This window comes from Triturus cristatus, chromosome 2_1 (genome assembly GCF_964204655.1).
Source record: "Triturus cristatus chromosome 2_1, aTriCri1.1, whole genome shotgun sequence".
Classification (NCBI taxonomy): domain Eukaryota; kingdom Metazoa; phylum Chordata; class Amphibia; order Caudata; family Salamandridae; genus Triturus; species Triturus cristatus.
The window spans coordinates 1,036,477,400-1,036,501,247 of NC_140581.1; the positions used below are offsets into that span (position 1 = coordinate 1,036,477,400).

Genomic DNA, 23,848 nt, shown 5'->3' on the forward strand with positions numbered 1-23,848 from the left:
TACATTGTTGATAATAATTGGAAAGCTGAAAGGAGGGCCACTGCAGATGGCCCATCTGGGACTGGCTGCAAACGCAGTGAGGGCAGAGATGAAGAGTGCCCTCGCCCTACAGGACAAACAGCTAGCTCTAGAGGAAAAGCAAATGTTGTGGGCTCATGAACTTAGTCTGAAAGAGCAGGACCTAAGCTCAAACAAGCCTCATACTCCGGCAGAGATGGTGGCAACTTTACCCCAGTGTCCATTGGTGAAAAAAGAGTTCACATCCCAAAGAATCTGGTGCCTAATATATTTTGTGGGAGATGGCATAGACAGCTGGTTTGAGGCCTATGAGTTTGCCCTAGAGATGCATAGATTCCCTGAGGAAGATACGGGGCCAGCCTCTGGAGGCACATTCCTAATGAAGGGAAGGGCCCCCTGTGAGCCCTAGGGAAAGTGGACAGGATTAATTATCCCCTTATGAAGAATGCCCTGAACAGGAAATCTGGGCTCACACCAGAAAGGTACATTCACATATTTAAGGAGAGCCAGAAGCTGCTCTAGCAGACCTCGGTGGATAGTGGGGATAAGTTCTTCAAGGCACTGGATGGTTGGTGAACTTCAGTGAAGTGAGTGATTACAAGGGGCAAGGGGCACATTTTTAGTCTTTGTTTTACAGAGCTGTGCCAACACCTTATGGAAAAGAATCTTTCTTACCCCAGGGAGCTTGCTACGGAGGTGGACAACTGGCTCAGCACCGGGGTCCACAAGAAGGTACTTGGGAGTGATCCTGAGCAGGGTGGTTTAGATTTCCCCCAGCAGAGTGAGGGGGAGGTCCACAGTGACACAGACAGGTTCCAGAATAGTAGGGTAGGAAAGTGTTCCCATACCCCTACTGAGCATAGGAGGAGAGGTTCTGGTGGGCATTGGCCTAGGATACTCCATTTCCAACCCCAGTGCTTTGGTTGCTCCCAACTGGGGCACATACAAGGCAACCTGGTCTGTACCAAGAACACATCCACCGGGAGGCGCTCCACTGGAGTGGTCAATGTAGCCTTAGGGGAGATAGTCCGCAGGGACAGGTGGTACAAAATGCCCTTGTCTCGCTTGGTTGGAAGATGGTCTTAGAGTGTAGGCTGGTGACTCTTATCACTTCCATCAAATCACACTGAATGGGATCCCTGTCGCTGCTCTGAGGGTACCAGTCAGACCAGGCTGGCTGTAGAACTCTGCACACTTTACCCCTGCTACCCAGTGGTAAAGGGCTGGCGCTCTCCTTTATAAACACCTAGGTGATACATTTAATTAGTTTGCAAGTCCCTAGTATAGCGTACCATCCATCCCCACAGCCTGATAAATAACTGGCGCCAGTGGACTACAGCACTCAGTGTGCCTCCCACTAAAGGAGGACAGTAAAATATGTCTCCAAGCTAGCCACCATCTCCTGTGTGTGCAGTTTTAAACTGCCAGGTAGACATGGCAAAAAAATCTTTTTCCATGCCTAAATCGTCCACCCCAAAGCAGGCCTTAAAAGCCTATGGATCAAATTGTATGATATTAAAAAGTAGGACATATATTTTTAATGGTTTGCATCACCTGGCAGGGTAAACCCTGCACAGTCTTCTTTCACTGTGGCAAGGCTGGCTCTCCTTAACGCAGCACTGTTTTAGGTTATTACAGTTAATACATGCTAAAGTTATTTTGGGAATAGTTAGAAAAATATTGCAAGGACTTATTTTAATAGTTAATTAAAATCCAACTTTATGGTCATGTCTGGTGACTATTTTGGAAATTTCGTTATTTGAGAGTTGCCATTTTCCTGTATAAGACTGAAAGGCTTTCCTGCCAGTGTCCAGCTGTCACCTGACCCCTGATTGCTTCCCTGAGTTGAGATGTGCATTGCTCTCAGGTAGTGGACAAAGGATTCTCAGTGTGGGGATAGGGTCTCCTTCCTTGGCTTCCTTGACAGGATGGCATAGGGGCTGTATCAAGCAGTGATTAATGAAACAAGGCATGGACTGACAGTGTTGTACTGTATTCTGATGGAGGATTTGTTGGACTTGGCCATTCTGAAGGATGATCTCCAAACGTTTTGCCTTCACCTCTTGTTTCCTGAACCTGTTTTGGTTGACTTTTAGCACTCTATGTATTTTACCACTTCTAACCAGTGCTAACATGCTGTGCTCTCTCATTTAAACATGATCAAATTGGGTTACACCCCAATGGCGCATTTAAATTACTTGTAAGTCCCTAGTAAAGTTGTACTACACATGGTAATTTAAATGTTACTAGTGGGCCTGCAGCACTCATTGTAGCCCTTTAACCTCTTCAGTGCCCATGACGAGATAGTCTCGTCATGGAGCACGGTTGCGCTGTGCCCATGACGAGACTATCTCGTCATGAACCCCGCCCGCTAATGTAACGCCCGGCACAGGGCGGGGAAAGGGCGGGGCACTGAAGGAGTTAAAAGACACATGAAAATGGAGACACGAGGGGCCACATTTATCATACTTTCATCTGCTGCAGAGTCACTCGAAGTGACGTAATGCAGCACAAAGTCTTCATAAAGCATTTACTTTCCAGTCCAAAACTTTTTTAGAACTGCAAAGTTACCTTTTAAGTAGCAGAAATAGCGCTTTGCACTTCTTTGCGCTAATTTGCATGAAGGAGCATTCCATGAGTGGTACTTGGGTACCATAATGATTTTTAAAGATGTGTTCCATTCTAAAGAGGTTCGTTAAATACATTGAAGGTAAGTTGATTTTTTATTGCATCAATGTTTCCAAATTTGTGTCTGAGTGGTAAATAGCAGGATTGGGTTAAACAAAAATTATCTTGAAACAGTCTGGAAATATCTCTTTCTCTCCCTCTCTCTTTGTCTTTCTTTCTCTCTCCCTGGGGTTGACTTCACTCCACACTGTTAGACACTTTTCTCTGGTCAATTCTTGAATTTCTGTCTTGTACTAGCCAGTCTATTGTTATTCAGCTAGTTTCTTTTGCTGATACTTAGTTGAATTTGGCTGTCACCTTTTCTTGTCACAAACCAGCGCACTGACCCACCGGTACTGCGCCAGTACAGGGAACAATGAGAGCTGGGGAGGGACGGCTCACTTATATACTAATTTCTGTAATAGTGTGGCAACAATCAGGCCTACATAGTTAACTGGTGATCACTTTTTGAGCACAGGAAAAATAGGACGTTTGCAGAAGGTTGTGTTTATACAAGCTTTATTTGGAGAAGGCACAATCAAAGCACATGCGTTATTGTGACAGGTAGACTCACAATGGGCCAGTTCTACAAGGCAACAATAGGCAATACCTAGAACACCATAGAGGCCAAGGTGCCCCTACGGATATCATACATGGTGCATTGCCAGCAGCAGAGGTGGAAAAACACGACGTCACCGAGAATAGTGTACCATCCCTGGTCACATGAATTTAACAAATCACACGCAAGTCAGGTTTCAGATGTGTTGCTGAGGTGGTTCAAGCAGCTCGGATTCTCTTCTTCTGTGATGTGTCCTGATAAGGGGTAAAACAGAGAATGAAATCTACAGCAAATCTGAATTATTGTATTTAACAAGGCATTAACACATTTTATTAGGCAAAATTCTATTAATCACCATGGATATGCCTCTACTAAAATGTTTGAGGAGCCGGAAGTGTCAACGTGCTTCCTCTGACCTCTAATGACATCATAGGGATGACCCCTTTTAGCCCCTCAACAACTTCTTCTTTGTTGTTGAGAGGTTATGGGAGAAGGACAGCAAGCAACAGTAAATAAAGCGGACTGTTATTGCACACTTTATAAACTATTCTTGCCACAACCTTCATTATTCTGAGAATAGGTAAAGGGTCCTGGCAAAAGCAGCAACGGGAAAGCCCGGGCTATAAACCACTAGCTCGCCTGTGTGCACCGTTTAATATTCTTATTGTAAAATATGCCAGGCCAAACCTCTTAGATGACCCTCCATGCCTTTATGCTTACTGCTTAGAAACAGGCTGTACTAAGGACAAAGCTGAAGTGCTTCCTTTGTAAAATGAGCACAAAGAGGCCTATACCCAAAAGCATTTATCAGTATGAAATAACGATAATATCATATTACTTCTTGTACTCATACCTGTCTTTGTGAATTGGCCCCGAAATGTCCAACTCCCTATTACTTAAAGTGCACAGTATTTCTATTTATTCTAATTCTACATGCATATTCCTTGAATATTTCCACATTGGAGGTTTTGTGGTCCATCATAAGGCCTTTCAAGAGAACAGGAACTGCTACCAAAGGAGTACTATTTACAGAAATTCTACTTCGCATACTCAAAAATGCCTTTGCAAATTGACTTATGCAAATCTGACATTATTACAAGGGACACCACATTGGGAGAGTGATGCACATTAATTATCTCCCTATAGTCGGAGGATATCTTGGTTTTCTTTGGGGACGTGATGAAAGGTTTGGGACAGGCCTTGGAAATTTAGAGACATTGAGCAATCTACTTGGACTACACATGAAAACAAATATGTCATGCCTATGTACACGTTCATCATTGGAGGTCACCGAGCTCCACTGAAAAGGGAACCGAGGTCTTCAAGTACTTAGTAATGTATATGTACAGGCAAAAAACAGATATATCTGAGGGTGACCTGATAGAAAAGCAGATAGGATCCTGAATATCTATGTTTTTGTGGACAAAATGTCCCCTCTCAGTGATGGGGAGGTTAGCAATTGCCAAAATGGTCGTAATGTCACACCTTTCCTACCTATTTGTTACTCTACTTATATAGTCCACTAATCACTGTTTTACAGAGGCAAACATAGTAATAAAAGTCCTTACATGTGGAGGTCAAAGCCACAAATTGCCCGTGTTAAACTACACCTGCCTCATAACGATGGAGGACTAAGTGCACTCAACCTAGAAAACCTTTACCTACCTGCTCACCAGCAGTGCAATGCCCACTGAACTGACTATCCGACCTCTTCAGAAGTTCATCATGTGCAGAAGGCAGGGGCGTAGCTTCGGGGAGTGGTGTTAGAGGAGTTACTCCCCCTAATAAATTCTCAAGTAAATAGTTGGGAACAGGTGCTTTCAGTCGGGTATGGTGAGGTGAGTGCCAGATTTCACCTGGGATTTTTACATGCACACACACTCTCTCACTTTCCTCTCTGTTTTGAAGGTTCTTAAAACTGTTGGTTATTTTACAACATATTGTCCTTACAATATGCCACAACCCTAACAATCCGCACTGCTATTCCTTACCACTGCCTCTCAAGCCTCCTCATGCTCTACTTTATAAATAATGTATTAATCAGGGTATGCCAGCAAGATTGTTGGGAAATTTGAAGCTCACATCCCCCCAATCTTACTGACCAAGTTAAGCCCTTGGCAGAAGGTTATGGGCAACAACAGCTCACTACAGCCCTGTATCCTTGCTAAACCACTAAAGAGAGTAAAACCTTCATGCTCTTAATGGTTGCCAGCCATTGCTGTCAAACAGCATTAAAAAAGCACCAAAAACAAAATCGGCTTATGCTCATGCATTGCGTTTCTGAGGACCCCCGAGTTTACACAAACAGCACTTACTGTAGACAAAGAAGCTTGTTCAAATGAGGGATCCAATGCTAGGTGACTTATACAACAGCCCGGAGCCACTGCTTAATTTGAGACAGTGGTTTCCGGTGCTCTGCACTGCCTCTTAATTGGTTTCCGGTGCTCAGCACTTCATTGTCAACACTGTACTTATGACAGTCTGCCACATGGTGGCACTGTTCATCTAATTTAGAGATGAGCATAACAAAAGGTGTTTATGAATACAATACACATTCAAAATTACTAATACCTACCATCCCCAGCCATTACTTTAGCTTTGGGGACCTGAAATAATCTGAACTGTCGTGCATGTAGGAGTGAGATTGTTAGTAGTTGTTTCGGCAGTGCTGACAGGGGCAATGGGCGGTGCAAGCTTCATTCCTCGCGGTGCAAATTATTCCGGCCGCCACTACTGTTCCATGGGACTGAAGCTGCACTGCGAGGAATGAAGGTCACATGGGAGATGTACTCGAATAAAAAATTCACCGAACAGCAATGGATGCAAATCATTTCATATCCAAAACGTGTGTCGAGAAACCCTTGATTCAAACTAACACAACATATTATACTGCACCACACTTATCTGGCCCTCAGGCTCAGACCGACTTTAAAAAACATGCCACACACTCCCTGATAGTTGTCAAAGATGCCTTACGAGTAACGCAGACAAGTGCATGTGTTCTGGACTACACTTGCTCTGGGCACAGCCTGTAAAAACAACTCAAGAGGATTCCAAAATAAAAGTTGCTGGCATCCCCATAGCTTGCCTTTTGTGACTTATAACTCACACCTAAAAAACACCAAGATGCAGATTTTGTGCTTAGATTAGTCAAAATTTAAGTGGACATGTCTTGAAAATCTGATATGACTCATACCCTTCACAACGGAAAGTGGTGTGGGACAAAAGGGAGAAAGCTGAATGGTCAGTGATCTCCAGTCTCCAAAGACAGAAGAGAGACACATACAAATATCGGATTGGGGCATTATTCTTCAGGCCCGAGCAGAGTAGAATGATGAAAGCCCCTCCCCTGAGATTACATATTCCTTGCAATGGAATTGTCTCATGCAAGTTACACTCGGACTTGACCCTTCCACCGAGGCACCAGGGCCCCTCCCACAGACACCCTTCCATGCGCACGCTGAATCCTATTGCATTGAAATACTGCTGTCAGGGCTTTGCACATGTGATGTGATTGTTCAATAATGTGATAAGATATCTGAATATACAAAACCACCGGCTACCCGTAGGCGACCAAAGCATGATTGGTGCCTCCAGCTGGTATTTTTTCACAGTTCAAATTGACTACTTCTTCTTGATTGACATATGGAATGTTTACAGTTTTACGATACTCCTGAAACAAATGTGTAATATTGTAAAATAGGTGTATATTCACGAAAACTAATACAATGAATTCATCCAAAAACATTGTTTAAAACTGCACTGACAATATAAATATTTTTAAGGTGAATTTCTATGCTTGGGAAAATGTTTCCTATTATACCCACTGAGCAACCGATTGGAGGCAGGGGAGTTGTCTAGGAATTACGACATTTGGCAGGCGAAATGTTTTTTGCTTTTTATTTACCTGTGGAATCAATAGTTCCAGGGGAACATTATGAGAGTGCGGTTTGAACACACAAGTTGTAACTCAGATGCGGCTGGAATCTTATTTACAGCCGGATCTGAATTACAAATGCTCTAGTAATGAGGGACTGGGGCGTAATACATGGTCTGCAGCCCCTGCAGTGGCGGGGAGCCCCCCAAACCCTTCAGGGGGACCAACCCATGGGGGGGAGAGGGGGGTGGGGTTCAGTCCGAGGCCAATGAATATTTGTGAGATACAGGCGAATCAGTGGCCCCTAATCACATTCTGCCAGGGGTGTCCTGTCATTTTGTGTTACACCGCCTGTAATAGAGCTGTGGTGACAAAGGTATTAGATTACATATAGGTATGGTTTCGGTGTGACAAACGTTGTACCCTAACTATGCATATCTGATGTATGTATTAGAAAAAGCATAATTCCATGCACACGGTCCTGATACACCTCTGCATAATGTACAACCTGATGCATGAAAACAAAAATCAGTAGTACACTTAATAGAATAGCGACTTCTGAAAGCTACAGGCGCCCATCCCACAACTGTATATGATCCAATAAAATCCTATTGCGTGAGCAAATCCTAAGTGCTGCATTGAATTGGAAATAGATTTTTATTCTTTTGACAGCTGCTAAGTTTGTTTTCTGGAGTGAGGCGTAAAAATTCACAGGGGTGGTCAAGAAGCCGCGTCAGATTATACATGGGTCCTAAGACACAGCGTTGCAATTGTGGATGTAATTTGAATTTAGGTTAAGTTTTAGAGTGGGGATCTTGATCTTTCATGGTTCTTCATGAAGACTTTTTCGTTGCTGAATCACCATGTTGTGTCCTACCCCAAATTTATTTGAAGCCTATTAGTATTTAGGAGTCCAGAAATAAGTAGACATCCAATACAGAGTTATTCACAAACTCTTTTCCTGATGAGTCATCTTTTTGCTGTTTTGAGTTCATGTTAAGAGTTCTTCTCAATTGTCCTTCACTATTGATTTAGTTGTGTGCTCTTTTGGGTATGTGGAGATCCTGAAAATATCTAAAGACTTAAGTTCAAAAGCACTTTAACATATTGTAGCTACAGGTAACCAAAAGGAAAACTGCAAGTGCACAATATATTTTTTTGTAGCGTGATACCAAACCATTTCACATTTCTTTAAATTGACACAAAGGACACCAGAGTAAATCTGTCTTAACTAAAACAATCTGAATACTGTTAAATTTAGTGTACAAGCTGGAGACTGTTATGTGCCCGAGTTAGGTCGATGTACCGAAGTGGCTTATTTCTTACATTGTCTTATTTTTCACCATAACATTTTCACTGTGACCTTTTGGACATATTTGCCTGCATGAAAATGTTGGATTAGTTTCTCTGAAACTACTTGTTTTACACATCTAGCTTCACACAACATTATCACGATGCCTCAAACATCATGTACAAGGCCCTTTTACGCACTATTGCCTAGAAGGAGCTCTTTCCGTTATTCAAGATGTCACAGACAAACTGGCAAATCATTACACGGCCAAAGCAGACATTTTGAACTCATATTTAAAACAAAGACAAAGCCCCAGCACTGACCCTTTTCCAAAACAACAATCCAAGAATACTCTAATGCAGCCTCTTCGTTCATTCCAACAAATTTCACATGATAAATTTATGGACCTCATTAAAGCAAGCAGGCCTGCCGGCAGCCCTTCTGAACCATGTCCACCACAAACCTTGACGAGAATTCTTCTCTAACAACCTCTGCTGTCACACCAGTAAGAATAATCATCAACGATTCCTTGACTACCGGAATATTTCCAGAAGAACTCAGAAAATCATACATAGTTCCATTACTGAAGAAAACAAACTTGGACCGCTAAACCCTGACAACTACAGACCAATTACAAATGGACCTTTCTTGGGCAAACTGATAGAAAGAACAGCATTCGCCCAGATGTCACAATTCACAGAAGATAATGCCTTAGTTTCAGACTTCGAAATGGGATTCCGTCCAGGAAGAGGCACAGAATCTGCTCTTGTTGCCATCTGGGAGGAGCTGAAGAACACAGCTGACTACAACAGGGTTGCTGCGCTGCTTCTCTTGGACCTCTCGGCTGCCTTTGGTGTGATTGACCATGACACTCTGATACAAAAACTCTACGAAGCCGGCATAGAGGGGACTGCTCTAGACTGGATTACATCGTACCTTCGCAACAGAACTAATGTCATCCATACCAATCATTTCTCATACAAACCGTATTTCACAATTGCAGAGGTCTCTCAAGGCTCTATCATGTCACCCATGCTTTTCAACATCTACATGAAGTCATTACCGGCACTGATTGATCAGTTTCCCCTTTCCATGCTATAACTAGGCAGATGACATGCAAATACTCTTTCAACTGGAATGCCCGAAAAACATTGGAAAGTTGCCAATTTTCAGTTGTCTCAGAGCCATGGATCAATATATGACATGGAGCAATCTCAAGTTGAATGCTTCCAAAAGAGAAATACTCTGTGTGGCGATTAGAAAAATTATGACCCCCTCACCACCTGGCCGGAAGATCTAGGAGCACAGCCTAAAGAATTGAAAGAAGTAAGAAACCTTAGAATGACCGTGGATTTCAAGCTATCAATGGATGCCGAAGAGGACAAACTAGCAAGATCAAGCTTTGTTACTATAGAAACTCTGCGATGCATCTTCCCCCATCTGGTATTTCCACACAAGGTCCAGGCTACCATCTCTCATGTTCTGTCCAAACTCGATTACGTCGATAGCCTCTACCACAGATCACCTACCACTATGAAAAGACTACAATGGATTCAGAACTCGGCTGCCATACTACTCTTACACATAAAGCTACATTACTACATCTCCCCTGCCTTGGAAGTCCTGCATTGGCTATCCATTGCCTGAAAATCCATGTTCAAGCTGCTTTGTATCACCTACAAAGCGATACATGGAACAGGACCCCTGTTCATCAGGATTAAAATCACCAAACACATTCAACAAAGGAACCTCCACTATAGAGTGGCACCTCGCCTCAAAATCCCAAAGTACAAGAAAAAAAACATGGGTGGCACATCCTTCTCTGTTCAGGCAGCCAAACTATGGAAGTCTTTACCCCCAACATAAGATCCACAGATAACCCCCTTATCTTCAGAAAACTACTCAAGAATTAGCTCTTCCCCACATAACCACTATATGCAAACAGAAATATACAGCATATCCCTCTGTATATAAGCATTTATTTGGACTAAAGATATGTACCTATATATGTGTATTGCTTTGTATGAACATGTATAGTAATTATATTTTTAAAAATATATATGTTTGTTCGTTCTGATTAACAAATGTACATATTACTGATAGTTACAATATTCTATGTTTTTAACATGTATATAAGTGACTGTATAAATAAGTAAATCTTTTATTATAATTATTTATCTACACTTGCGACACTATTGAATTAAAAAAAAAAAATTAAAGTGCAACACCACTTGAAAGCCGGAGTTTATTAAATGCATATTTAATCTACATTTAGTACCTTCCTTATGCATATACATACCTTCCATGTACTTATGAATCTATATAAATATTACTTTTCTTCAAATTCAGCATATCCAATGCATTACCCTATTTCTCACCCTATATCCCTCTCAATATATACTCTACCTCAACTCTCTGACTCATCTCATACCTCATTTTACTACTCTTTCCAATGCACTATCCCATTTCTCACCATATGCCTCTATCAATATATCCTCTACTTCCATTCTCTCATTCATTCCAAACCCCATACCACTACTTTGATCCCCATAATAACCCTTACAATACTCTTACCTCCTCTGCACCTCCCTGCATCGTCTCATAACGCTTTTACTAATCAGATCTCCCAAATAAACCTTTCTAACCCTTAACTCTGACTCTTCCCATCCACCTCCCTTTTACTCATCCCAACCTCCCTCCTATGAACTAGAAAAAGATTCTAGACCCTTCCCTCTTCTATCCCTCCTTCCCTCTTCTATCCTCTTCTATCCCTCAATTTCAATCCAAAAAACAGATTAGCATGTCCACCACTCAAATTAATTTCATGTTTCCCTATACTAACTCCACCTCCCCTAAACTCACCCAAACCACCTCCAACGACTACAAACTAAAAAAACCAATTCATAGACCCTTCTCGCTTCCTTCTCAATCCAAATAACTGATTTACATATCCACCTGTCAAATTGGTTTACTATAATAATTCTTCACTAATCCTGTATGGGTTCTGGGGTAGCATGCTACTCTCTGAAAAAGTGCTTCAACACCTCATCAGGGGTAACAAGTGCTACATAAATTCTAACTTTTTTCTCTCTTCTATTCCTCCATTATCCTTCTCAATCCAATTTACTGACTAACATATCCACTACTCAAATTACTTTAATCTTTCACTATACTAATTCACCACTAATTCTTTATGGGTTCCAGATTAGTGTGCTACTCGCCGAAAAAGCACTTTGATGCCTCATCAGGAATGGTAATTGCTATATAAATGCACTTACAATACAATTCATGGAAGTCTGAACTCAAGTTACAGTATTGTGCATTTGTCGGGGAGTTTCAGAAATATTCTACACACTCTCTCTATTCTAAATTAGAGACAGTCTACAGTGCTTAAACAGTATCGGTGCCCAGTTTTGCTCAGAAGCCCACGGCTGGTGCTATCAAATGTTAGGATGCTGAATATCAAGGCCTCGTAGTCTTGATTCCACCTCATGATGCCTCTTATATCCACTACCAGTCGTTCCCTTTTCCTTTATCTCCACTGTTAAAGATTCTTTATTTTTATTCTGCTTTCTGTTTTGTCACTGTTTTCTATCTTTCTCTTTGTGCATCTTTTCCCTTTCGCGTCTTTCTCTTGCTTGCTCTGGGTCAGAGAACATAAGGAAAAATAAGTGTCAGTCCCCAAAAATGAGTACCTGTGGGCTCTGCTGATGACAGATCACAAAACATGCAAATTAATTTGGCATACTTTTCATAGCATGTAATGAGTCTTATTAAGGAGGAATATGAGAACATGGGACAAAAAATGGAATAAGAAAACTATAGTGAAATGGAATCAGTTTCCCAACAGAGATGCTTACATGTCAGAAGGAACACACACAGAGGCACCGCTTTTCTTGCAAAAGTTAGAAAGTTTTATGATGGATGCAAAGAAGTATAATTTACACCCTTGCTAGGGCATTACTTACACATGGCGTAAAATACACTTATTTTCTTGTTTTTATACTAACCTAATTGTGTTCTTTGATTTATCCACCACCAACAGCACCACCACCACCACCACCAACAGCAGGAGCAGCAGTAGCAGGCTTAGTGGTGGTGGGAGTAGTAGTTGTAGCTGTAGTGGTTGTGGTAGTGGTTGTAGTTGTAGGCGTAGTTGTAGCAGGTACAAAAACAGGAATGAATCGTGGTCGGTACCCCAAGGATCGGTAGTACTGCCATAATCTCAAATAAACAGGCTGTGGTGAAAAAAGCAAGGTTTGGTTAACTATTTTTTTTGTTCAGTTGTATCTGGTGAATCGTACTGCAGTCAACATTGTTACATGAAAAAAGAGTTATCTGAGCAAAAAACAGCGACTTTTATACAAACAACCATTTATGAAGAGTTTTAGAAGAGCACAGACCATACATGTCAGGCACGCAGAGTACCTAATATGCGTGCTTCAATTATTACTTTTACAATCCACATCTGGTCTTATATGCTCCATAGTCAATTAAAATAGGTAAAACACATCACAGCTCTTGCAAATTGTTGAGGTATGCATTGTAAAATAGCAATTCAATTTCATCACTTGGCAGTACATTGTAGGCGATCAATGGATAATAGTTTCTCTGTTGTACGAGGTTTAAGAGTTTCAAGTGCATATTAAACTAGCAGTGGGGGGGATGCCAGCCTAAAACATTTTTACAATTTGAACTGCGAAAAAAACATAAAAATACAGAAACACATATATATATATATCAAACAAATATGCAAATTATGAAAAATTAGATTTAACTCGCAAACAAAAAAATTTACAAAAATAAAAAAGTTAGTTTTAAAGCTAATATTCGAGCATTTCAAAATCTAGTATGATTTCGAACAAATGCAGCAATATCCTAGACTCAAGCATATCACTTTGTGTTTTTTGCTCCTACTGTATGCCATCGATCAATGCATTGAGCATACCTTTAATTAAGACCACCAGTCATCCATTAAAGAGGTTGTTTGCTGTACTTTCTCTGCTCCCACTAATCAAGCTAAAAACACCAACTTCATTTTTTTTGCCTCCAAATTCAATTAGTTCACAATTACAGAAAATGTCAACATTTCACGTTTCTTTTTCAATGCATATATATTTTGGTAATCTGCTAATAACGTTTAATTTTCTAAACAATAGCCGACTTCCTAAATATGTTTCATAGACCACAAGGGGTCCGTGCACCCAACATTAAAAAATACTGCCTCGGGGTATTCACTATGCAGGTGAATATGTGTAAAATAACTACACAGACACTTTTTGAGACAAGAGTGTAAATGACACCTATGGCTCTTTAGCAAATATAAGCTGAACTGAATGTCACTGACACAAATTTAATGTATGACCATATTATGACGGTTGGGTCAGCGTCTTTTGCTCTCCAATTCCTGTAACACATTTGTGAAGGGACCCACTTTTTTAAGTATTTGTTTGAAAAATACATTTTCTTTAAGGTTTTGTAAGATGTGCAGTAGCATTGCTTAAACTGACCCAATCCCGAGACCAAATCTGGTGTTAAGTTAAAGGTTGGCAAGCATGACACAATTCATGACTAAATATATATTTTGATACTCTGCTGAATAAAGGACTATGTGGCCTCTGTGTGGAGCTATTTTCATACACGGTAAGACCATCATTTCTCAATGAGAGACCCGTGAGGGCTAAGTCAATTTAATTTAATGTGATTCAGCGCACTCATTTCATTTGGTTGTAGCATATAGCAATTTTATAGACATGTTGAAAATGATTACATGATTCTTTGTAATCCAAATAAAAGATAGAGTTGAGGAAACCTGTATGATAAATCTTTTTTCTAACATATCTGTTTCATATATTTTTAAAATGGATGGCATGCACTAATTGATTTCAAACTGGTGAAAGCTGTTCATGTAAATTTTTTCTAAGAATCTGTTGGCTGTTTGGATCACAGAGGATCCAGCTTCTGAACGTATAGTATTTGGCTAGAGGAGCCCACTGACCCTACCCACATTAATGCTTTCTTTCTCTCTCCTTACCCTCCCCCGTTTCCCTACATCTCTGCCTCCCTTTTATCCCCTCATCCCGCCACCTCTCACCCACATGAGTGCCGTTGCCACCTTAAGGCTGACACAAAGTAAGGACTGGCTAAACAATTTAATTTTGCTGACGTAACTAAAAAAGAAAACATATTTTCTAAATGTAATATATTCAAAAACAGAAACACACTACACGGTTTCATAAAAACTAGTTGTCCATTTAACACAAAAAGCTGAATGTTTATTCTTTAACTATTTATCATATGTTTTCCCTGACTGATTTGTAGTGTGCCCTCATCAATGAAAAATAGTCCCAGATCTAGATTTTATCCCAAATCTCATGGGGTGGAGAATCAAGGCGGACAAGCTAATATGAGAGGTCAATTAAGAGACAGTCTGGCCACATTCTGCAAGCCATCTTGGGCCGTATCATGATGGGCTCCGCTGTCTTAGCGGAGAACTGAGCACCTGTTTTTTTACGCTTGAAGTAGGTAAATTCAGTTAATTTAACCCAATGTTGTTCTTATTAGTTCGTTATTTGGGAATGCACAGTTCAGAAACAGGAGGAGGCAAACCTGGCTCCCTGTTTCCCAGCTGTGTTGTTTGAAAATGAAGTTCCACCTTGGAGAACTATTGAGTTAATTGAATTGACCTTAAGCACTGCATGAACGAAAACAGGCTCTCAGCTCAGCAGAGTCCATCATGATTAATCCCTTGGTATCCATTATAGGTGGATTTCCAATGTAGCTCAAATGTGGTGTCTGCAAATGAAATGAGTCTATTTTGTTGAACCTTAGTTGGATGCCACTAGCAGTCCCTCATGTTAATGCTATAGACGTCGATGGAGCAAAATACCAGGAGTGGCGGTATAGACTTTACACAGACACTTTAATCCCATGAGAACAATTTACCAGGATGATACATTGTCTAGCTCTTAGCCCTTCAAGGGCCTCCTTTTAATGCTGATGGTTAAAGGAAGGACACAAGGTATAAACTATAGCAATAAACAATGCTCCTCCAGCTGTTTGCTGTCACTGTCTTCATGAACCTTGAGACCAGGAGAAGAAAGACCAGTATCAGGGGTACCAGATGGTAAGCCAGGTATAGACCCTGCTACCCCTGATTATTCCTTATTGAATTTTATGGATTACCTTCCAGATTGCATTTCAGTGGCAACGTACACTATAGGGCTGATTACGATGTCGGTGGACTTGAGTCTGCCTGATACCGTCTTGGTCCTGGGACCAACCGACCTCGGGTTACCTAATTAGGATGCGGCCGAACCCTGTTCGGTCGCATTCCTACATTTCGCTGTGGGAGCATTCATTACGGCTGTAAACTGGCCGTAATACATGCTCTCATAGGGATGCAGGGATCAACAGGGGAGCATCATCGGTGCCCCCTAGACCTCCAACTGGAGGCTGCGCACCCAAGGGGGCCCTACTGGCAGCCCCCCAAACACGCTTTGCGACATGGTTTCTTTTTCATACAGGCCAGCAAGGAAACCATGCCGGAAACCGTGCATCAAAATCCCAAGGGCGGAAAGGCCAACCCTTTGGGAATACGAGCCAGTTATGACTAGCCGAAGGGCTCCTTGAGCCAGTTTGAAGCCAGACGGAATGACCGGCCAGTTTAGTTTCCAACTGTCAGCATTGTAATGTGGCGTTCGGAAAGTAAACTGATCAGCCGATTACGATGAAGCCTGGAAAGCTCTGACCGATGCGGGCTGCATCGTAATCGGTCCCTAAATTTAGAATCTGGGGTATATTTTCTCATGACCAACACATGAGCATTAAATTGAGATAACAGTTTGTGACCACGATTTCAGCAAATGTTCTTCCCAGCTGCTATAAGCAAGTTAGGGATGGGGATGAATAGTGTTGTTCAAGAATTCCTTTATGCCCATTTGTTTTAATTATCACAGGGTTACTGGAGCTGTCAGAATGACTCACACTGAGTTTCCCAATTAAGTTAGACACATCACTAGCCTCATATCAAGTCAGTTATTGTACATTATTGCAAGAAAGCTGGGGAATTATGGGCGGTCCAGGAAAAATGTACAGCATAAAATTAGAGAAAGCAAATTAACATAAAAAATGTGTGATCCTTGAGGAACATTATTTTATAGGCTATTTATTTCTCAAATCTATAGAATTGCATGCCTAGCTCCTGTACCTATAAGCTTATTTAAAATTGAAGTTCGATTTAAGCTAGTGATTTCTCTGATTCTCGTTTTGCCCTATATATAGATCCTACGCATGTAGATGTAGATGCTTAAGTTATTTTGTCAGATGTCCTGCAAATACCATACTTTAAATAAACCCCAAAAGCTGTAGATGAAGAGCAGATTTACTAGATGATTGTGCAATGCAATGCAGTAATCAAATTTGCTGTGCTGTGTTGCACAAGGGCAGGAACGCAGAGCCACATTTACTAAACATAAGCTGCTGTTGCTCTCTTACCCTGGCTGGAGCCCAACAGACTGCCTAGCATTACGCAACACCTTTGCCCAATTGTGCATGTGTGTGTTTGATGTCTATCTTAGGTTTTGTACTGGAAGTATATCCTTTAATTACAAAATACTATGCCTACACCTTTTGTTTTAAAAATATCTCACACTTTGGATGGTGTTGTTCAGCGCAGTACACATGCAAGGTGTGAAATGATATGAAAAATTAAAACATTTCTCATACTTTGCATCTGCCTCAAGGGGGTGTTATTTATTGATGCAAAGTCAAGCCTGACAATCTTTTTAGATATCACTTTGTCTCAAAATCCATGGGTACTTACGCCGGAACACCCAAAGTACCAACCATGGAATGCCCTTTAGCACCAAGAAAAGGGCAACTTTCCAGCACAAAATAATTAGGCGCAGAAAAGTAAATACCATTTCAAGACATAGTGCAGCTTTGTGTCGCTTTGCTTCACTTTGTGGTTTCACAAAGTCTAAAGAAATGTGCCCCTAAATTCACTAATTGTTGGATAAAAGGTATCTTTAGTTGACACCTTTCCAGAGCTAGACATTGCAGGTATCTCTGTTCAGGGTGTATACACTCTAAATAGAGTGGGTAAGACATCACCCAATTTTTGGTGGATTTCCTGCAGCAACCAATGTCTACCTAATCCCCTTTGCCCTTTTGAAGCAAAGTGAGACTTTCTCTAGCATGTTGATTATTGATCTAATAATCAGACATTAAGATTTCTGAGCATTGAGGTAGTTATCATGTTTCAATATATTATGGGCATTAAGGCACAAGAATTAGAATAGACTAGGGGGCCATTTAAAGGATGGCTGAGTGGAGTCCCACTGTAAATTAATGGGGTCTCGCTTCACCAAACTTGAGCCCATTTAAAAGAATTTGAACCACTGATTAGTCGCTGGGGGATCCTTCTTCACACCGCTGCTGTTTTTCATGATCGAGGGGTCCACCCTATTTAGAGCTAGCTCTCAATGCTGATTTTCCTTCTTCTGGCTCTTCTTCTTCTCCCAGCTCATGTCCCCCAGTCAACTGTCTAGATATACGTCGAGACGTCGAGACGAACAGATCCCTCGACCCCTCACAGTCCGGCTTCCGAGCCAACCACAGCACCGAGACCGCCCTCATCGCCGCCACCGATGACATCCGAGCCCTGATGGACAAGAGAGAAACAGCGGCCCTCATCCTCCTAGACCTCTCCGCGGCATTCGACACGGTCTGCCACCGCACCCTAGTACGGCGCCTCAGCAACATCGGCATCCAGGACAAGGCGCTGGAATGGATCATCTCCTTCCTCGACGGAAGAACACAGAGAGTCCGCCTTCCACCGTACAAGTCAGAGGCCTCCGAAGTCATCTGCGGCGTCCCCCAAGGATCATCTCTGAGCCCCACCCTCTTCAACGTCTACATGAGCCCCCTCGCGGCCATCGTACGCAAACACAACCTCAGCATAATCTCCTACGCCGACGACACCCAGCTGATCCTCTCCCTGACCAACGACCCCGCCGCCGCCAGAGCCAACCTGCACGAAGGGATGAAAGAGGTAGCCGAGTGGATGACAACCAGCCGCCTGAAACTGAACTCGGACAAGACGGAGGTCCTCATCCTGGGCTCCTCACCCTCCGCCTGGGACGACTCCTGGTGGCCTCCCGCCCTGGGCACCGCACCCAAACCGACAGACCATGCACGAAACCTGGGCTTCATCCTGGACTCCCCCTCTCCATGACCAGGCAAGTCAACAACGTCTCCTCGGCGTGCTTCAACATCCTACGCATGCTACGGAAGATCTTCTGGTGGATCCCCACCGAGACCAGGAAGACCGTCACCCAGGCCCTCGTCACCAGCCGACTGGACTACGGCAACGCCCTCTACGCCGGTACCACCGCCAAGCTCCAGAAGAGACTCCAGCGGATCCAGAACGCCTCAGCCAGACTCATCCTCGACATCCCACGAACCAGCCACATCTCCGGACATCTGAGAGACCTTCACTGGCTCCCCGTCAACAAAAGAATCACCTTCCGCCTCCTCACCCACGCACACAAGGCCCTACACGACCAAGGCCCGAGCTACCTCAACAGCCGAGTCAACTTCTACGCTCCCAAACGCCACCTCCGATCAGCCAACCACGCCCTCGCCGCCGTCCCCCACATCCGAAGAGCGACTACAGGAGGAAGGTCCTTCTCCTACCTGGCCGCCAAGACCTGGAACTCCCTCCCGACCTACCTGCGCCTGACCCAAGACCACCTCTCCTTCAGGAAGAAGCTGAAGACCTGGCTGTTCGAGCAGTAGCGGCACCCCCCCCCCCCCCCCCCCGCGCCTTGAGACCCTACGGGTATGTAGCGCGCTTTACAAGTATCACTGATTGATTGATTGATATATATTATTTCCCTTTTGGACTATTGTAATATCCTCTTTCTCAGCCTGCCAGCTTATTCTTTAGCAAAACTTCAACATATTCAGAATTCCATAGCTTATCTCATACTTGGCCTTAATCACCACTCCAGGATCTCGCACTACCTGAAATCTCTTTGTTGACTGCCTACGATAAAATAGATTTCTTCAAGGATCTCTGCCTATGCCACAAAGTGTTACACAGGTCGATGTTAAGTTGCATGTCTTCTAGCCTCACCAAGTATACTCGCTGCAAACCATTGAGCTCACGTTCAACTAACTTCCTCCCTGTTCTCAGAATCCAGAAATCTTAAATTGGTGGTGAGAGACTTTCCTTTCTTACTTCTAAGGCTTGAAACAACCTACCCAACACTCTCCATTCTACTCCCAGCCTGACCACCATCTGAAAACATTGTAAAACTCATCTGTTCTCTGAGTAATTTCTGAACTGTATTTTCTCTTCAAGTTAAAATACCAGGACAGTCTATTTGTCAGGTAAACATTTGGTCAAAAAGTTGCAAATCAATCAATAAATCAATCAAACTAATCAATTATTTAATCAATCCTAGGTCCACCATCAAAGCTTTAGGGACCTATCGGGTGAAAATCAACAATGTGCCCAACTGTGCTAGCTGCCATCCGCCAGGCAGAGGCAGGTCCTCTGCTCACCGGGCCGTATTCAGAATATTATGTCTTCTTTAAGGTCAACCTCTGTTGTTAGTCACTGAGGTAGCTTTCTTATCAAACTTAGTGGAAAAGCATTTTTCCTGTAGATTGTTTCATTCACTTACGATCCAATTCAAAGAATTTGTTTTATTTTGTAAGTGTGATGGATCCATGGAAAAAATCATAACCAATATCCTAGATGTGATTCACAGTCCCAGAATATTCAAGTTATGCATGCTGAGATGATTTGCTCATAACAAATGTGCAGATGTGAGCTTTCCCAGATGAAGGTCAATAAATCGTTGTTAAAAATGTTTGAAAAAGGTGTGATAACACAAATTCCAACACTGTTTCTACACCCACTGCTAAACATGCACTTGATCGATGTTGGTAAGAGTGGGCCAGAAAGTGTTTGAAGGTATAGGAACATTTCCAGCTCTTGCCAGCTGTGTGTAGGAAGGAAAGGTATTGTATAGAAATATATGTTCTAATAAAGAGAAAAACATATCAGGATGTACTTTATGTTCCATTAGATTCATAACTTTATGGGCCTGATTACAAATTAAGGTGTTATTTATCACCCCTGATAAATAACAATACCACGTGGTGTATTATTTATCCAGTGCAATAAATAATACTTATTATTAGTTTATGGGGAATAACATGCGTATTTTGGTGTTTAACACACCCAAATTCACATGATATGGTAAATACCATATGTTTTCCCCTGTTAAATTTCTGCATGTTTGACCTGCCGAAATGTGTTGAATGTTGGGTTATTTACTGCAGCTAATCATTTTTGGATGCGTTAAATAAAACCAAACTCGTAATTCTATCCCATATTTAGGCAGAGATTTACGCACGGGATGGAATTAACCGCCCACATGTAATCGGGCCCTATGCGTTTGAATCCTGTTCAATGCATGGGCTCTCCATATATGAATTTAAGTAAACAGGAACAAATCAGAAATATTTATGAATCCATGCCCTTTCTCCTTAAATTATAATATTGGTGTAAGAAATTGGATTATTTAGTGTGGGAAAATGGCCACCTAAAGGAATAATCACAACTCTTGTCCGGGGGAACCCTTGAAGTTACTAAATTACCCTTAGCTCAACCTGGTAGCAAAGGCACAGAGAAGACAGGCTCAACTTAGAAAATTCGAGTAAATTGTAATAAAAAAATAACACCAAAATGACAAAAATCCCAAAAGGAATTTTTAAAGTTTTAAGTAAAAAAAGCACCTCAATAACAAAGCATCAATGACAGTCAATGGTTACAGTAGACAGGGATCTAGGCACGATTTTAGGCCGACTGCGATGGAGTTTGTGTTAGATACACCAGCCAGGTTCGTCCCGGTTAGAGATTTTACCTTCTGACTCAGGCCCTACCGGCACTATTGCGCCGCCGGATCGTCACTTTTTTTACATTCATGTGGATCAATGTCCCACTGGCATATTTATAAGGTCACGTAAAGCCACGCTACATGGCTTTTCATGGCCTTATTAATATGTGCGCCTTTCACACAGAAAACTGCATGAGGGGGTGATCCATTGGTCTTGCTGGGGGCATTTCCAGCAACATCCACAGCTTATTGATACTGCCCCAGATTTACAAGAAATGGGAAGTCTAAGGCAGTGCCAAAAATGTACGCCTCCCAAGGGAAGGCGTATGGGAGGCACAATGATGAGAAATATATTTATTTCGCTTCATTTTTCCTCTTTCTAGGTGTGTTGCATTTTGCAGCACACATAGAAAGAGGAAAAAGCCTTTTGTTTGTGTGCAGGAAGGTTTCCCTTCCTGCTCAAAAAAATCATCCACCTGCGCAGGGGAAAAGGACAGGAATGCGCCATATCTAATAGACACGCGTTACAACAAACAAATGATGGACGGAATGCTGACGATGCAGACATTCTCCCCCAGTCAAGAGATCTGGGTTAAATCCATGGTTCTTTTGCCCACTACACCACCCCAGTTTAGACATGGCCATATGCAAATCAGTCTTGACCCTGTGCCTCATGGGAACAGTCCAGCCCGAACTGCCAAGCCATGTCTTCCCTGGACCGGAATCAAGCATCCTAGGACCGGTTTCTGGCTATCAGCCGTCATCAGCCAGGATAGCTTGACTCCAGTGACGTAGTGAGCACGGGTCCCACGTCTGGGAATACCCATCCCACTTAGGGCGAAAAGCGTTACAACAAACAAATGATGGACGGAATGCTGACGATGCAGACATTCTCCCCCAGTCAAGAGATCTGGGTTAAATCCATCGTTCTTTTGCCCACTACACCACCCCAGTTTAGACATGGCCATATGCAAATCAGTCTTGACCCTGTGCCTCATGGGAACAGTCCAGCCCGAACTGCCAAGCCATGTCTTCCCTGGACCGGAATCAAGCATCCTAGGACCGGTTTCTGGCTATCAGCCGTCATCAGCCAGGATAGCTTGACTCCAGTGGAGTAGTGAGCACGGGTCCCACGTCTGGGAATACCCATGGATTGGCAGTTCGGGCTGGACTGTTCCCATGAGGCACAGGGTCAAGACTGATTTGCATATGGCCATGTCTGAACTGGGGTGGCGTAGTGGACAAAAGAATGATGGATTTAACCCAGATCTCTTGACTGGGGGAGAATGTCTGCATTGTCAGCATTCCGTCCATCATTTGTTTGTTGTAACGTTTTTCGCCCTAAGTGGGATGGGTATGCCCAGACGTGGGTCCCATGCTTACTACGCCACTGGAGTCAAGCTATCCTGGCTGATGACGGCTGATAGCCAGAAACCGGTCCTAGGATGCTTGATTCCGGTCCAGGGAAGACATGGCTTGGCAGTTCGGGCTGGACTGTTCCCATGAGGCACAGGGTCAAGACTGATTTGCATATGGCCATGTCTGAACTGGGGTGGCGTAGTGGACAAAAGAATGATGGATTTAACCCAGATCTCTTGACTGGGGGAGAATGTCTGCATTGTCAGCATTCCGTCCATCATTTGTTTGTTGTAACGCTTTTCGCCCTAAGTGGGATGGGTATGCCCAGATGTGGGTCCCATGCTCACTACGCCACTGGAGTCAAGCTATCCTGGCTGATGACGGCTGATAGCCAGAAACCGGTCCTAGGATGCTTGATTCCGGTCCAGGGAAGACATGGCTTGGCAGTTCGGGCTGGACTGTTCCCATGAGGCACAGGGTCAAGACTGATTTGCATATGGCCATGTCTGAACTGGGGTGGCGTAGTGGACAAAAGAATGATGGATTTAACCCAGATCTCTTGACTGGGGGAGAATGTCTGCATTGTCAGCATTCCGTCCATCATTTGTTTGTTGTATATCTAATAGACACGGCACATTCCTTCCCTTTTCTTTTGCCTTAATACAACACATCAGCAAGGCCTGCTGCGCTGCCCTATGGCAAAAAAAACATAAATGTGGCCATTAGTCTTTTAGGCCAACCTCAGGAGTGCACTTCTATGGCCCCCAGGGCCTCAGGGGAGGCACTTAGAGACTCACAGTGTGTAAGGCAGAGGCCAACAGCAGGGTCCAGTCCAGGTCCAGTTGCCACTGGTCAGCTGGGTAGTTCCAGTAAAAGGCCTCTTACAGATTGTAGTTTCCCTATAGCCACACAGTACTTTTCTGATCTTCCGCAGGTACGGAAAGTGTCCTGCAGAAGGCTAGGGAAAGGGTCCAACTTTGACACTCCTATTTCCTCCCCAGGCCCAGGCCTAATTACGTTTGTAGTAGTTCCTGTTTGCTTTACTACAAACATGCCCAAAGTGCCATGTGTCAGGGCATTTTCAAGATGGTGAAAGTCGTTGGCTACCCTAAATGTGGGTTCTGAGGCTAGAGGTATGAATGGGGAGTGTACTGGGTTAATCC

General features: G+C 42.9%; 1 protein-coding gene across 1 annotated transcript in view; it reads right to left on the reverse strand.

Annotated features, from left to right (window-relative positions):
• Window positions 1-3,187: 3,187 nt before the first annotated feature.
• Window positions 3,188-23,848, reverse strand: part of LOC146866299 (uncharacterized) — a 34,091-nt gene continuing 13,430 nt past the window's right edge. Inside the window, exons 4-5 of the mRNA XM_085640833.1 lie at window positions 12,423-12,650; window positions 3,188-3,498 (exon numbers count right to left, since the gene is read on the reverse strand). Of these exons, the coding sequence (XP_085496959.1) occupies window positions 12,441-12,650 (210 nt within the window). The 3' untranslated portion in view covers window positions 3,188-3,498; window positions 12,423-12,440. The remainder of the gene's footprint in view (window positions 3,499-12,422; window positions 12,651-23,848) is intronic.